Here is a 12665-nt window from a genome sequence, read left to right on the forward strand (position 1 = left end):
TAAACATATCCATCGAACTGAACAAGTATCATCTCCTTCATCTCCGACGTGTACCAATTAAACATATCCATCAAATCAAACAAGTATCATCTTCATAGTGTGCTCCGTAATAAGACGTCTGCGTAGGGGGAAGACATTAATGGAGCATAGGAAAGACCACGCTGAGACTCACATAGAGCTAACCGTGGACGCTTGGATGTTCTTGATTAATTCCGTAAGAAACTCAATTGCTTTGGCGCATGCCAAAGGTTTGAAGGTGTTTCTGCCATAAGAATCTCCGTCTCCTTCATCAGCTTGGTCAGATAGAGCTCTGAGGGCAATGTAGGGCATCTTCATTTGGTGACAGATCAGTGATAGAGCAGCACTTTCCATGGCCACTGGTCCAACTTGGAACTGGGAGTTAAGGACCTTGTATGCGGCATTGTCAAGACAGATGCTGGCACTGCTCCCTCTTTTTGTTGTTATAGCTTTGGGTATGTTGGGTAAACAGGTTGTGGCATTTTCATACACCCATCCAGCTTTACCTCCTTCTGTTACAGTAAAACGTAAAACCCTAGTTTCAGAAGAATTAATAAGGTGACAAACGTTTTTGCAGATCATATGTGATGTTGGTTCGTACCTCCAGTTTCTTGGAGAGTTCAAATAAAGAGCGATCGACGGGAACCCAGAAAATCCGATCACACGACTCGGGCGTTCCGTCAGTCGGATATGTCTCCTCTAGTTGATACCAAAACGCTAGTGAGATAATTCTCAAAGTAGTCATCATCGTCACTAACGTTATTGAATTTTCCAAAATTGAGAAAGCCATAGTCCCTTGTAAAGTCCCCTTCAGATTCTAGGGGAAGCTCATCGTCGGGACCTTCTCCGTACCTCTGCAAAATACGAAGAGGCAATCATATCATCAAGTTGATTCAGTCGTAATCATAATAGATTATGTCGGCATGATCACCTCTACCACCCACCTGCCAGTTCCAGAGGCCTGTGTGCGCCCAGTTCTGAGGGATTGCTACATCGCCAATGTTCAGTTCTGGATCTGCAGTGGCAGCTGCATTCATCTTATCATCGAACCCAGTAGATTCAGCTAAACTCATTTCGAGAATTAGGAGGAAACAATCATATATAATGACACAACGCGCAAATCCCCTTAATATTTAATATTGGATTAATATTTTGAACCCACCTTAATTAGGTAAGTACCTTAAATAAATATTTTAACATTGAATTGGTAGGGGTGCGCCAGGCCCGAGCAGTAGTGCAACGCAAGGGCGACGCTCGAGAACCCCCGATAGCAAGCTACCGGTGGTGGGCCCTCCCCCACAAGAAATTAATTTAATATCATGTGGTCCGATGGACCACGTATCAGATATTAAACTGATAAGAACAGATACTACACTTGATCTTAGCCAAAAGGCCGAGAAAGGTATGCTTTGTAGGATAGCTTCCATATGGTTTTATAGGTAGTTGGTGAAGTGAGATCTCTCACATCTTCGTATGTGGGATTAAGGCGAAGTCTGCAAGGTAGGAGTTGCAACTTAATATTAGATTATTTATAAAACCCCGTGGGTCGGATTCCGCATGGGTGGATTTGGAAAAACCCATCCTCGACCGGGTTTTTTCCCGTCCCATTCTTAACCTCTGAGAGTGCTGACCCTTGGTCCGTTATTCTACATCTATTAATACCCAGCGCCCTCTTCCCCGCCAGTGCCTCGTTCCGAAAAACAGAGGAAACCAAGTGGTTTCTTTCTTTCATTAGAGCTACGCCGCTCCGGCGATTTCGAAGGGAAGGAAAAATCTTCTGCTTCCTAGTGGCCGATGTATCTTTCCAGAATAGCGGAGACCTCTAGCTAGTTATTTTGATGATTTTCTTCTAGCGTCGACTCGAATGGTGCCCGCGCAGTTTTTCTCTAAGGTATCGAAGGTTATTTCGTTTCTTGCCTTTCGAAGGATGGAGAAAGTCCGAATCGGAACGCCGTTTCTACCTCACTTTGGGGGACCTCTGGGAGTCTGGAGTTTTGCTCTTCTTGAAGCGCGGTTTATTGGAGTCGTCGCAAGAAGAAAATTATCCAAATACCTTGAGGTCTCTACTGTGCTGAACAGACGGCCAGTCCGTTTCCACTCTTTCGGCCTAGCAAAGAAGCCGATTTTTTTTCTTTCCCTTCACTCTTCTGGTCTCTGCGTCCTTCAATATTAAGTGCCTTACATGTCGCCTATGCAATTGTATGTGGACCCATCCATAGCTGCTGTAACGTCTTTTTCTATTGCTTTATCTAATTTCTTGTCTTCGCGGTTCGTCCTCTGAGAATATGGCTGCTAATCGATGCAAAAACTATCCGCTCGTGGAATTACACTCTCTAATTGATTTAGAGGAGCGCTGTTAATATCGTTTTCTTATTTCTTTGTTTTCTTGTTACCTTGTTTTCCCGTTTCTTGTTTTCTTGTTAATTTTCTACTGTTGAATTACAAAGGTCAGGTAATGTCTCCCTGCAAATATACATCTCTCTGTCGCTTTGTTGATGTTGTCGCTCATTGTCTTTTAAAATATAAAGAAAGACAATGACAGTGGTTCTTTTATTGGTTGCAGAGATTCATCTAGCAACCGTTTGGAACATGTTATGGATTCTAATGTCCAAAGAATCAGAAAATTATCCTCAAACGATAATGGAAAAATATAAAGAAAGACAATGACAGTGGTTCTTTTATTGGTTGCAGGGATTCATCTAGCAACCGTTTGCAACATGTTATGGATTCTAATGTCCAAAGACCAGAAAATTATCCTTAAACGATAATGGAGAAATGAGCTGCTTGGGTTTTGAATACCTTGAACATGATTTGCCATACAGCAAAGAGCCCTTAGCAAATAAGGCAACCGCTTTTCTATTTTTCTGGGTCCTGTTATCCAATATTTATTTATGCACTGTTTAGTGGACATGTTACTGTTTCTTTCAGCATTTGTTTCACAGATTTCTCCTCTGGCATCTAAACACCACAAGTGGAAGACCTTGACGAGCTGTTGTCTCCTGCAAATATCAAGATGGATGTCTGTGGCCTGGTACGAGTTATTTGGAATTATAATCAATGACATTGGAAGATGGGTGTTGCAATGGTTTATTCTGATTTTCTTATTTTCCTGTTTTGATGGCTGCCAGTGACAATTGCATTGAAACCATTCAGGTACCCCATATATAGAATACCTACAATTCCAACTCTCGAAGACTTGGACACCTGTTTTCTGACTTATCACAATCATTCAACACTTGTCATGAGTAAACATTTTCTTTCTCTCTCTCTCTCTCTCTCTGAACATGGCAGTCACTGGATATATTAGTATGGATTTGATGTTTGTAAATACGTTGTAAAGTTAGATCAAGTTTACTTTTCGCCCCAATATATTTTGCATGGGGCAATATTTGTTTGTTCTTAAGTAACAGAATTGCTACACAAGGTGCCATTGACCATGACAAATGGGTTGAGATTTGCTGGAACAAAAATGATGGTGCCTATGAAACAGAAGGCTGTGAATTGGACCTCTGGTTGGACCCATTCAGACCCAGTGACATGGGGTGGTGAGTGGATGTCATTCAAGAAATGACTCAAAAGCCTCTGTTTTAGAGGCACTGATATTTGGGGTTTAGGGTTTAACCTCAAATCTTAGTCTAGATAAATTGGACCGTATTTGCTTCTAGCTTTTAAGAATCATTTTTATGAATATCTAAAGATTTCAAATTTTATTTAGCTGAGAGTGTGACCCTATTTTTCTAATCATGTGGGACTATCTGGCAGCTGCACTCTGCGTCCACAGTTTACAAGGCAGTAGGGTTTCTCAAATTGTCGCTTCCCATCTTTGGATTGGTGTCCGATAAATTTAAAATGCTCAGTTTGGATCACATATGGAGTTTCTGAGTGCCAACATGCTGCCGATTTACTAAAATCGGCTGAAAACTGGCGGCAGTTTCTTCAAGTTGATCAACCAGAGTACTGGTTTATACGATACTGGCACTCATATAGGAGATAAAGGGCTGAAGTTGCAAGACCAGGATATGGGAGAATTATCCATGAGAAACAAACCTGTGTGAGTCTTGAAAATTCTCTTATGTTACGGGTTCAAGGGTTATAAATGGGGAGGATAAGTTTGGAACTGCAGTATATTGTCTTTGTGAGTCGGTTTTGATATTTTTTTTTTTTTTTTTGAAAATTGTTTAGAGGAAAGTCATTTTATAGTTGTTATGATTCTGATGGTCTGTTGGTTACATTACTAAAATTTGTTGTGGTTCAGGCTCATCTTGGTTCATCAAGAAATCCGAGAAGATCAAGTAGTGAATGATCCATGTAAAACTCGCTTGTTCTCAAGTTCATTGTATGCCATATAAATTCGGATGATCCGTGCAAAGAGCTCAGAAGAATGACACATCACCTTTCCTTGATCAACTTGTCATATTGTGATTGTCTAATATTCCTTCTAATTTATTGTCTTCACTGGTAAATTTCACTTCTTTGTTGTATAATAAACAAAACAAATGAGATAAAAAAGGTGAGTTTATCCAACTTTAGCTCATCATGCAGTTAGCTCGTTATGGATATTATCCTTGATTAATCAGCTTGCAATTGGGTTTGTGACACTCAGATCAACATGACAGCTTTTATAAGACTAGTTAGTTCTATATTTTAAAAAAAAATATAGTTAGTTTCTGTGAAAAAGAATGTGTTTGTGTCATTACAAGTGGAGGGACCTACTTGTATCAGTGGTCTCTCTTTAGCTGAAATAGAAGATTAATTTCAGCATTGAATGCTTTGCTTCTGATGGGGGGGGGGGGGGGGGGGGGGGCACTTAGGACAACTGTTACTTATCGATGGAAGACCTTGTTGAAGATTGGATGGTATATAACTTTGGTCTGCTCATATAATTTTGATTTTAGCAGGTGTATTTCTCATGAATAGTATTCTAACAGGTGTCCTGGGATCTTTATACCATTTCAGCCTCTCATACCCTTATGTTTGCATGTAACAAAGAACTGAAAATCCTGGTGGTAACTAACTTTTAGTGACTTTGTAGTTAACAGCCCGTGATGCAGCTCATCGCATGCTGGGTCCAACTTTTGGAGATTGCAAATGGGGCTAACTCATTGACTTGATTACTTCCTCTATAGCTTTACAATCTAAGGTATGAGATTTAAATTTCTCTCACCTCTACAAAGATTTGGTGAAGTTTGCATGTAAAATTTTCAGTTAAACGGAATGGCAACAGGTAAGCAGTGTTCAATATGAAGTTGCTGTTTATGTGACCAACAAGAGGATTATTTCTGAAATTTTCCAAATTAACTCTCTGATACAATTTGAGAAATAAGCCTCTTGTTGTAAGCAATTTTAAAATTTAGTAGGCTTGCTAGATGTTCATACACAACACAGCAAATCTAATGCGTTACAGCCCTATGTACAAAGGCTTTCATGTTTCGACTAGGCATTATTTCATGGCTGACAATGTCTCTGTTACTGTGGCAAAGATATGGAGCATCTCAAATTACAACATGGTTGGATCACTGCAGACTGACTACCTTGGATGTCAGAGATATGGGGCATCTCAAACTACAACATGGTTGGCTGTCAAAGAGGATGGGAATATTCTCGTTGTTGGAACTTCTGACGGCCAAAAATCAGGTAATTCCTTCTGCTGTCTGAGTTTGGTTTTACTGCCAAGTTTAACCATATCAAATAAAAAGGAGCTTCCTATAAAGCAGATATATGAAATCCCTGAATTACCAATGGAATTTGTTGGATTTTGCAGGCATGGGGACTGAGCTGAATGGGAATAACAACTGTACATTCAAAGATATTATTTTGGGATGAAAAGAAAATAGAACAGTATTATTATTTCTTTCAACTTTGAATTCTTTAGCAAAAACGAAGATGCTTTTTCATCGAACTGTACAGATCATCTGCAAACTTAGACCTGATGAAATGTTTTCAAAGGGGCAGTCTACTTTTGTTTGTAATATCAATTTGTAAATGAAAGAAATACAAATTCGTTGATGAAACATCATCGCATAATGAAATTGAAGATTGAAAGATGGTGTGTCCAAAGGAGGTTTCTGAATCCGTCGCAAGCTTAGGCTTGATCGTGTGTCCAAAGGGACGGTCTAACCATAATTTATAGTTGTAACTATCACTTTGTGCTAGTTTGTGCTGTCTGATGTCACTAGTTAAAAATATAGGCAAATTGAGCCCCAAACTCAATTAAAGCAATTTTTCTCAATTTCCACTATCTCTTCCAAGCACCCACTACAAGGAAATTGCAAATCTTTGAAAGGTAAGATCTCCACTGAGGCAAAGGGACTGCGTGTTTTTTCTTTATAGGTGGGTGGCTCGTTGCTATACGTTTTTGTTTATATCGTGCAAATTAATGGTTATCTATTTATAATTTTATAAGATTGTTTCAGTGAGAACTAGCCAGAGCTATCAGCCAGCCATGACATGGATGTGGAGGTGACAGGTTAAATAACAGTGATCAAATTCGTTCCTTCAGCCTAATACTGATGGTGGGTAGCGAATGTTTTCGTCAATCCAGGTTGAGGAGACGACGGGGCAAAGCTGCCAGTGACTGACAACTGCAAAAAGATACGGCCGTCGCGATCTCTCTTCTGTGCACGCATCACCTTGAATGATCCGTCTTATTCGATTCCTGTAACCTCTTCCTTTCCTTGATGGGAAGTGTCGGAAGGAATCTTCAGTCGGCCAATGCACTTCCCTCTGCTATTATCAGAAATCTTCACGTCGAACCCTCTTCCAGACTCATCAACATCCGTCTGTATATCAGTTACTGAAACCCTTTGTCCACTTGAGACGAAAAAACAAAACGAGTGCAAGTATCAACTCTGTTCGACTTTAGTTTCTCTTTTTTACGAGTGACGATCTTCCAACACATTGAAAGTTCCTCTAAAACCAACTGCTTCGCCTCCCCTCTGTGTCCATTCTCCGTTTCTGTAACATTTTGAAACAATTAGCAGGCTTGATTAATGGTGAGGATATCCTGTACGTTTGATGGCGGTTGAAAGTCCAAGTATCCTGCTGAGATGCTCGGAAGTCAATTCTAGAAAAATAACGTTATTGGAAAAGAATTTTTTTGTTGTAATCTTCGTAAAAATCACCCACGAAAGACGACGACGACGACGACGACGACGGGCAATGCCACCGCATGATATAACCGAAGAAGATGCCACAGCAGTCGATTATAACTGCAAAAAGATGCCCGCTCGTAAGAGTCTGTAGCCTCGTCTTGAACGCGCTTCTTGTACCCTTTTCCTTGATCTGTCTCTCTTTCTCTGTAGGAGGCTCGAAAGCTTAAGCGCTCAAGCCGACGGTGCTCACGGCTGCGAGGAGCAGAGAAAGATGGTGCAGGAGAAGATGGACATCTCTTCGATCCCAGATGACAAAAGGCCAGAGTCTGAGATCAAAAAGGGTGGTTTGAGGACCATGCCTTTCATCATAGGTGTGGGGATGATCACACTGTCTGTGCATACCTACATGCATCCAGCCCATGGTTAAATATTCTTCTTCGTGGCGTTTCAATTTATCAAGAAATTTGAGTTTTGTGTTGCTTTTGTTTTCAGTGAATGAGACGTTCGAAAAAGTTGCAAGTTATGGGCTCCTGGCAAACATGATTCTGTACTTGAAATTTGATTATAACATGACGAACGTGGAAGGAGCCCGTGTTTTATTCATCTGGTCAGCAACGTCGAATTTCCTTCCAGTTCTGGGGTCTTTCTTCTCTGATTCTTACATGGGTAGATATCGTGTGATTGCGTTCGGGTCGATCATAAGCCTTCTGGTAAGATGCTAGATTCTTGATCTTCTCTTTTAATTTTGTTTCTTCTCACGTTCTCTTGTTCATCAAAATGAATTGATGGATTTTCCGCTGATTGATCTGCTCCATGTTTTCCTTCACAAATCTTTCTAAGCCTTCTCTGTCATTATCTTTCCCATTGCAACTAGCCTACTGATGTAGCATGATGACGTGCAGTCACTTTTGATTACAGTTGATTGGTAAGTTGAGTGTTTTTTAAATAAATTAAAAATTGGTAAAAACCTAAAAATCTCTTTGATTGTTGGTGATGATTGATGAAGGGGCGGAAGAATTCTTCAGTTTCTCACTTTTTTTACTCCACTCTTCGCGTTTCTTACTTGTAACAGTTAACCGCTACTCTCTCTCTCTCTCTCTCTCTCTCTCTCTCTCTCTTGTGTATGGATTAATCTTTCCGAGAGCTCGATTTATCAAAGAAGGGCAGCCATTAATCCAGCAATAGAGACGACTCTTAATAATTCTGTCCATGTTTCAGGGGATGATTTCGCTGTGGTCGACGGCACTTATACCAGGAGCAAGGCCCCGGGGTTGCCCCTCCCACGTCAACTGCGAGTCCCCAAATTCCTCTCAACTGTCCCTCCTCTACACCTCTTTCGCGCTCATGTCTATAGGAGCTGGAGGCATCAGGCCATGCTCTTTGGCATTTGGTGCAGATCAGTTGCATCACCCGGACAAGCAGAAGAAGACCATGATATTACAAAGCTTCTTCAACTGGTACTACGCTTCTGTCGGAATTTCACTCATGGTTGCTGTCACAGTTATTGTCTATATTCAAGACACAGCAGGATGGAACTTGGGATTTGCCATTCCTGCGATTCTCATGATAATATCCGTCGTTTTGTTCTACCTGGGTTCTCCTTTATACGTCAAGATGAAGGCCGATAAGAGCTTGTTCACTGGTTTTGCTCAAGTAGTTGCGGCCGCAATAAAGAACAGACACGTTCCTCCTCCAAGCGGCGATGTCTATCATTATAACAAAGGCAACCTCATGGTTCCAACAAGCACATTGAGGTATCATTGGTATCATCGACAATTTTACTGTGATTTGTAACTATATATCAATTCATGGTTTTCCTTCAAAAGGCCAGTCTTTTAATTGAAATTTTCATCAAACAGAATAGACCCATTAATTCTTACCCTCCCAGTGTGGTCTTAAACTTCTAGGTGTTGGTTAATTCTGATAGATAGTCGACTGTAACTAATTGAGATATTCCGGACATTTGTAGTTCCCTCAACAAGGCCTGCATTATGAAGAGCCCTGGGAAAGACGTAAACCCAGAAGGCTCAGCCAACGACCCTTGGTCGCTCTGCACAGTCCAGCAAGTGGAAGATCTCAAGTCACTCATCAAGGTGATGCCCATCTGGTCCACCGGAATAATGCTCGCCGTCTTACTCAGTCAGCAATCCTTCCTGATCCTCCAAGCCAACAGTATGGATCGCCACCTTTGCCCATCATTCCAAATTCCCGCAGGATCCTTCAGTGTCTTCAACATTTTAGCATTAACCATATGGGTGGCCATATACGACCGGCTTCTGGTACCCAAGCTGGCCAAGTTGACAGGGAACCGTCGAGGACTCAGCCTCAAACAACGCATGGGAATCGGTCTAATACTTTGCTGCATCGCAACGGCGGTGTCGGCCGTCGTCGAGGGTCACCGGCGGAAAAGGGCGATAGAGCAAGGATTCTTGAACAATGGGTATGCTGTAGTGGACATGTCGGCCCTGTGGCTGGTGCCGCAGTATTGTATTTTAGGACTGGCAGAAGCATTCAATATTATAGGGCAAATAGAGTTCTACTACTCCGAGCTTCCCAAGAGAATGGCCAGCATCGGAGTGGCTCTGTTCGCGCTTGGAATGGGAGTTGGGAACTTGCTGGCGGTTGTCATACTCGGAGCTGTGGATGACACGAGCAGAAAGGGGGGAACGGAGAGCTGGGTCTCCAACAACATCAATAAAGGGCACTACAACTACTACTACTGGGTTCTAACAGTCTTAGGAGGCGTTAATCTTTTGTACTTCTTTGTCTGCAGCTGGAGCTATGGTCCCTGCAAGGAAGATGAGTTTGGGGTTCTGGGGAAGGAAGATGAAAGAGATCACGAGATGACAAAATCTGGGCATGCTTAAAATCTAGGCATGCTTCCATGTTGTTGTAGAAGTACAGCTCTAGGCAGCGAAAAGAAGAGGGGAAGACTGAGATTTCCGTGTTTAGCTGAAAATGCTGATATAAATCTCAATAAGCCATGCCTATTACGTTTAGTTCCACAAAGAAGGAAAAGAGACCTGCCTAAGTAATACTCATATGAAGCTCTATATCAAAATAGTAGAGCTTTATTATAATAATAATAAAAAAAGTATCATAAAGAATGTCTAATTTTCTTTGATATCTACTGCTACAGTTGAATTAGAAACTTTTTTTCTATTTTATGCAAGCGACGACCACTCCTATAAAACCCTCCGACGACACTCCCTTCACCTTGTCTCGTTGTTTTCGCCCTTTCTCACGCGTTAGTGAAAGCGCAACATGAGCATAAGAGGATACGGGCCAAGCGTGAAACTTAACACGACCCCTCACGCGAGGCACGGGCGGCCAGGTTTCCAACGCCCTCCCGCACGTGTGAGTCGACATCCCCATCGGGGGATTCGAAACCATGACCAAACGGTTCTGATACCATGTTGAAACCAGTTGCACTAAATCCTCGAGGCGTTAGTGAAGGTACAACATGAGCATAAAAGGATCCGGGCCGAGCGTGAAACTTAACATGCCCCCTCACGCGAGGCACAGGCGGCCCCCACACGTGTGAGTCGATATCCCCGTCGAGGGATTCAAAACCATGACCAAACGGCTGTGATACTATGTTGAAACCAATTGAGCTAAAACTTGAGGCGTTAGTGAAGGCACAGGATGAGCATTAGAGGATCCGGGCCGAGCGTGAAACTTAACAAGCGATTCTCTCCCCGACGGCACCCTCTCCTACTTTGATGCAGAAGACAAGCTCCAACAGGTTTCCGTATATTCACTCACTGCTTGTAAGAAGGTCATCCTCTTCCGAGTGCCCGGTGCCTTCACCCCCACTTGCAGGTAAGCTCTGCTTCCGTGCTCTGTTTGTATGACTCTTTTCTAGGTTTTGAGGGGCAATGGGATGTCTGTGAAAGGAAAGTGGAAGGTTGATTTCATTCCACTGATCTTCAAAATCTAGTAGTTCGCCTTTTGAGCACTTTATATTGTCTTTCTTTCATCTCTGCTAATTATTTTCCATGGGCTAATGGGTGGGATGATTTGTAGTGTTTGATTATTTAATTTTGTCGGTTTTTCATTTCTTACGATTGTAAAAAAACAATGCATGATTGGGTTTAGATTTTTGTGATTATTGTGCGGATGATTGAATATTGAATGTGGATGAAAAGTATTTTATTTTTTGGAATACAGTTGGGTTTTATTTATATTTTGGATAAATTTCATGACCAATGCGCAGCATGAAGCACGTACTGGGATTCATTCAAAGCGCAGAGGAGCTGAAATCTAAGGGACTTGATGAAATTCTCCTCGTCAGCGTGTGAGTCGATATCCCCATTGAGGAATTCAAAACTATGACCAAACGGCTCTAATACCATGTTGAAACCAATTGAGCTAAAACCTCGAGGCGTTAGTGAAGGCGCAAGATGAGCATTAGAGGATCCGGGCCGAGCGTGAAGCTTAACAAGCAAGTCTCTCCCCAACGGCACCCTCTCCTACTTTGATGCAGAAGACAAGCTCCAACAGGTTTCCATACATTCACTCACTGCCGGTAACAAGGTCATCCACTTCGGAGTGCCCGGTGCCTTCACCCCCACTTGCAGGTAAGCTCTGCTTCTGTGCTCTGTTTGTATGACTCTTTTCTAGGTTTTGAGGGGCAATGGGATGTCTGTGAAAGGAAAGTGGAAGGTTGATTTCATTCCACTGATCTTCAAACTCTAGTAGTTCGCCTTTTGAGCACTTCATATTGTCTTTCTTTCATCTTTGCTAATTATTTTCCATGAGCTAATGGGTGGGATGATTTTTAGTGTTTGATCATTTAATTTTTCCGGTTATTCATTTCTTACGACTGTAAAAAAACAATGCATGATTGGGTTTAGATTTTTGTGATCATATTAAATGTGGTTGAAAAGTAGGGTTTTATTTATATTTTGGATAAATTTAATGACCAATGCCCAGAGGAGCTGAAATCTAAGGGACTTGATGAAATTCTCCTAGTCAGCGGTACTGCTCTTGTTCCCTCTTCCATATATCTTATTGTATCATTCCAGGGATACAAACATGTCAAATTCCAATTGCTAATCCAATTAGCATTTTACAAATTCAAACAAAGATAAGCTCTATAACATCCAATGGAAACACCTGGGAAAGCAGCAACCTGTACTGTTAAATTATTGAAGAATCTCATTCAGACTTTCGATGGTTCTTCGTAGCAGTGAACGATCCGTTTGTGATAAAGGAATGGGCGAAGACATACCAGAGAACAAGCATGTCAAATTCCTGGCAGATGGCTCAGCAACCTACACTCGCGCCCTGGACCTAGAGCTGGACCTGTCCGAGAAAGGTCTGGGCATCCGTTCCCGAAGGTTCGCTCTGTTGGTCGATGATCTCAAGGTGAAGGTCGTCAATGTAGAGCAGGGCGGAGAGTACACTGTTTCAAGTGCCGAGGAGATCCTTAAGGCTCTTTGAATTTTTGAGATGTCATTTAGGTGTTTTATGCGTCTGTCGAGTTTATAAATAAGATGTTTACTATAATGCACTGCTGAGATGTAGATGGAGTATTCGAAACATCTCAAACTG

General features: G+C 41.8%; 1 protein-coding gene, 2 long non-coding RNA genes, 1 other non-coding gene and 2 pseudogenes across 4 annotated transcripts; 4 read left to right on the forward strand and 2 right to left on the reverse strand.

Annotated features, from left to right (window-relative positions):
- Positions 1 to 134: 134 nt before the first annotated feature.
- On the reverse strand, positions 135 to 1091 carry LOC137946784 (bark storage protein A-like; annotated as a pseudogene).
- A 135-nt stretch (positions 1092 to 1226) lies between these two features.
- On the reverse strand, positions 1227 to 1424 carry LOC137947120 (U2 spliceosomal RNA). Its single transcript, XR_011111169.1, has one exon. It is a non-coding gene; the product is annotated as a U2 spliceosomal RNA (small nuclear RNA).
- A 299-nt stretch (positions 1425 to 1723) lies between these two features.
- On the forward strand, positions 1724 to 4716 carry LOC137946346 (uncharacterized). Its single transcript, XR_011111063.1, has 5 exons — positions 1724 to 2217; positions 2710 to 3049; positions 3172 to 3263; positions 3781 to 4069; positions 4274 to 4716. It is a non-coding gene; the product is annotated as an uncharacterized lncRNA (long non-coding RNA).
- A 121-nt stretch (positions 4717 to 4837) lies between these two features.
- On the forward strand, positions 4838 to 5961 carry LOC137946345 (uncharacterized). Its single transcript, XR_011111062.1, has 3 exons — positions 4838 to 5158; positions 5499 to 5652; positions 5780 to 5961. It is a non-coding gene; the product is annotated as an uncharacterized lncRNA (long non-coding RNA).
- An 886-nt stretch (positions 5962 to 6847) lies between these two features.
- LOC137945351 (protein NRT1/ PTR FAMILY 1.2-like) lies at positions 6848 to 10184 on the forward strand. Its single transcript, XM_068791211.1, has 5 exons — positions 6848 to 7246; positions 7320 to 7480; positions 7602 to 7819; positions 8328 to 8863; positions 9079 to 10184. Exons 2-5 carry the CDS (start codon positions 7381 to 7383, stop codon positions 9974 to 9976), a joined length of 1752 nt encoding a protein of 583 aa, XP_068647312.1. The 5' UTR covers positions 6848 to 7246; positions 7320 to 7380; the 3' UTR covers positions 9977 to 10184.
- Positions 10185 to 10572: 388 nt separating this feature from the next.
- LOC137946785 (peroxiredoxin-2C-like) lies at positions 10573 to 12660 on the forward strand (annotated as a pseudogene).
- Positions 12661 to 12665: the final 5 nt, after the last annotated feature.

The sequence above is a fragment of the Aristolochia californica genome, unplaced genomic scaffold (genome assembly GCF_029961685.1).
Source record: "Aristolochia californica isolate CCGP_79_NKW_82.1479 unplaced genomic scaffold, dmAriCali1.0.hap1 SCAF_12, whole genome shotgun sequence".
Taxonomy (NCBI): domain Eukaryota; kingdom Viridiplantae; phylum Streptophyta; class Magnoliopsida; order Piperales; family Aristolochiaceae; genus Aristolochia; species Aristolochia californica.

What these genes read in the sequence shown, in the direction of transcription:
- LOC137945351 (XM_068791211.1), top strand. Translation starts at nt 7,381, where the DNA reads ATGGTGCAGGAGAAGATGGACATCTCTTCGATCCCAGATGACAAAAGG. An exon ending in GGTCGATCATAAGCCTTCTG is followed by an intron (nt 7,820 to 8,327) that starts GTAAGATGCTAG and finishes TCCATGTTTCAG; the next exon opens with GGGATGATTTCGCTGTGGTC. An exon ending in GTTCCAACAAGCACATTGAG is followed by an intron (nt 8,864 to 9,078) that starts GTATCATTGGTA and finishes GGACATTTGTAG; the next exon opens with TTCCCTCAACAAGGCCTGCA.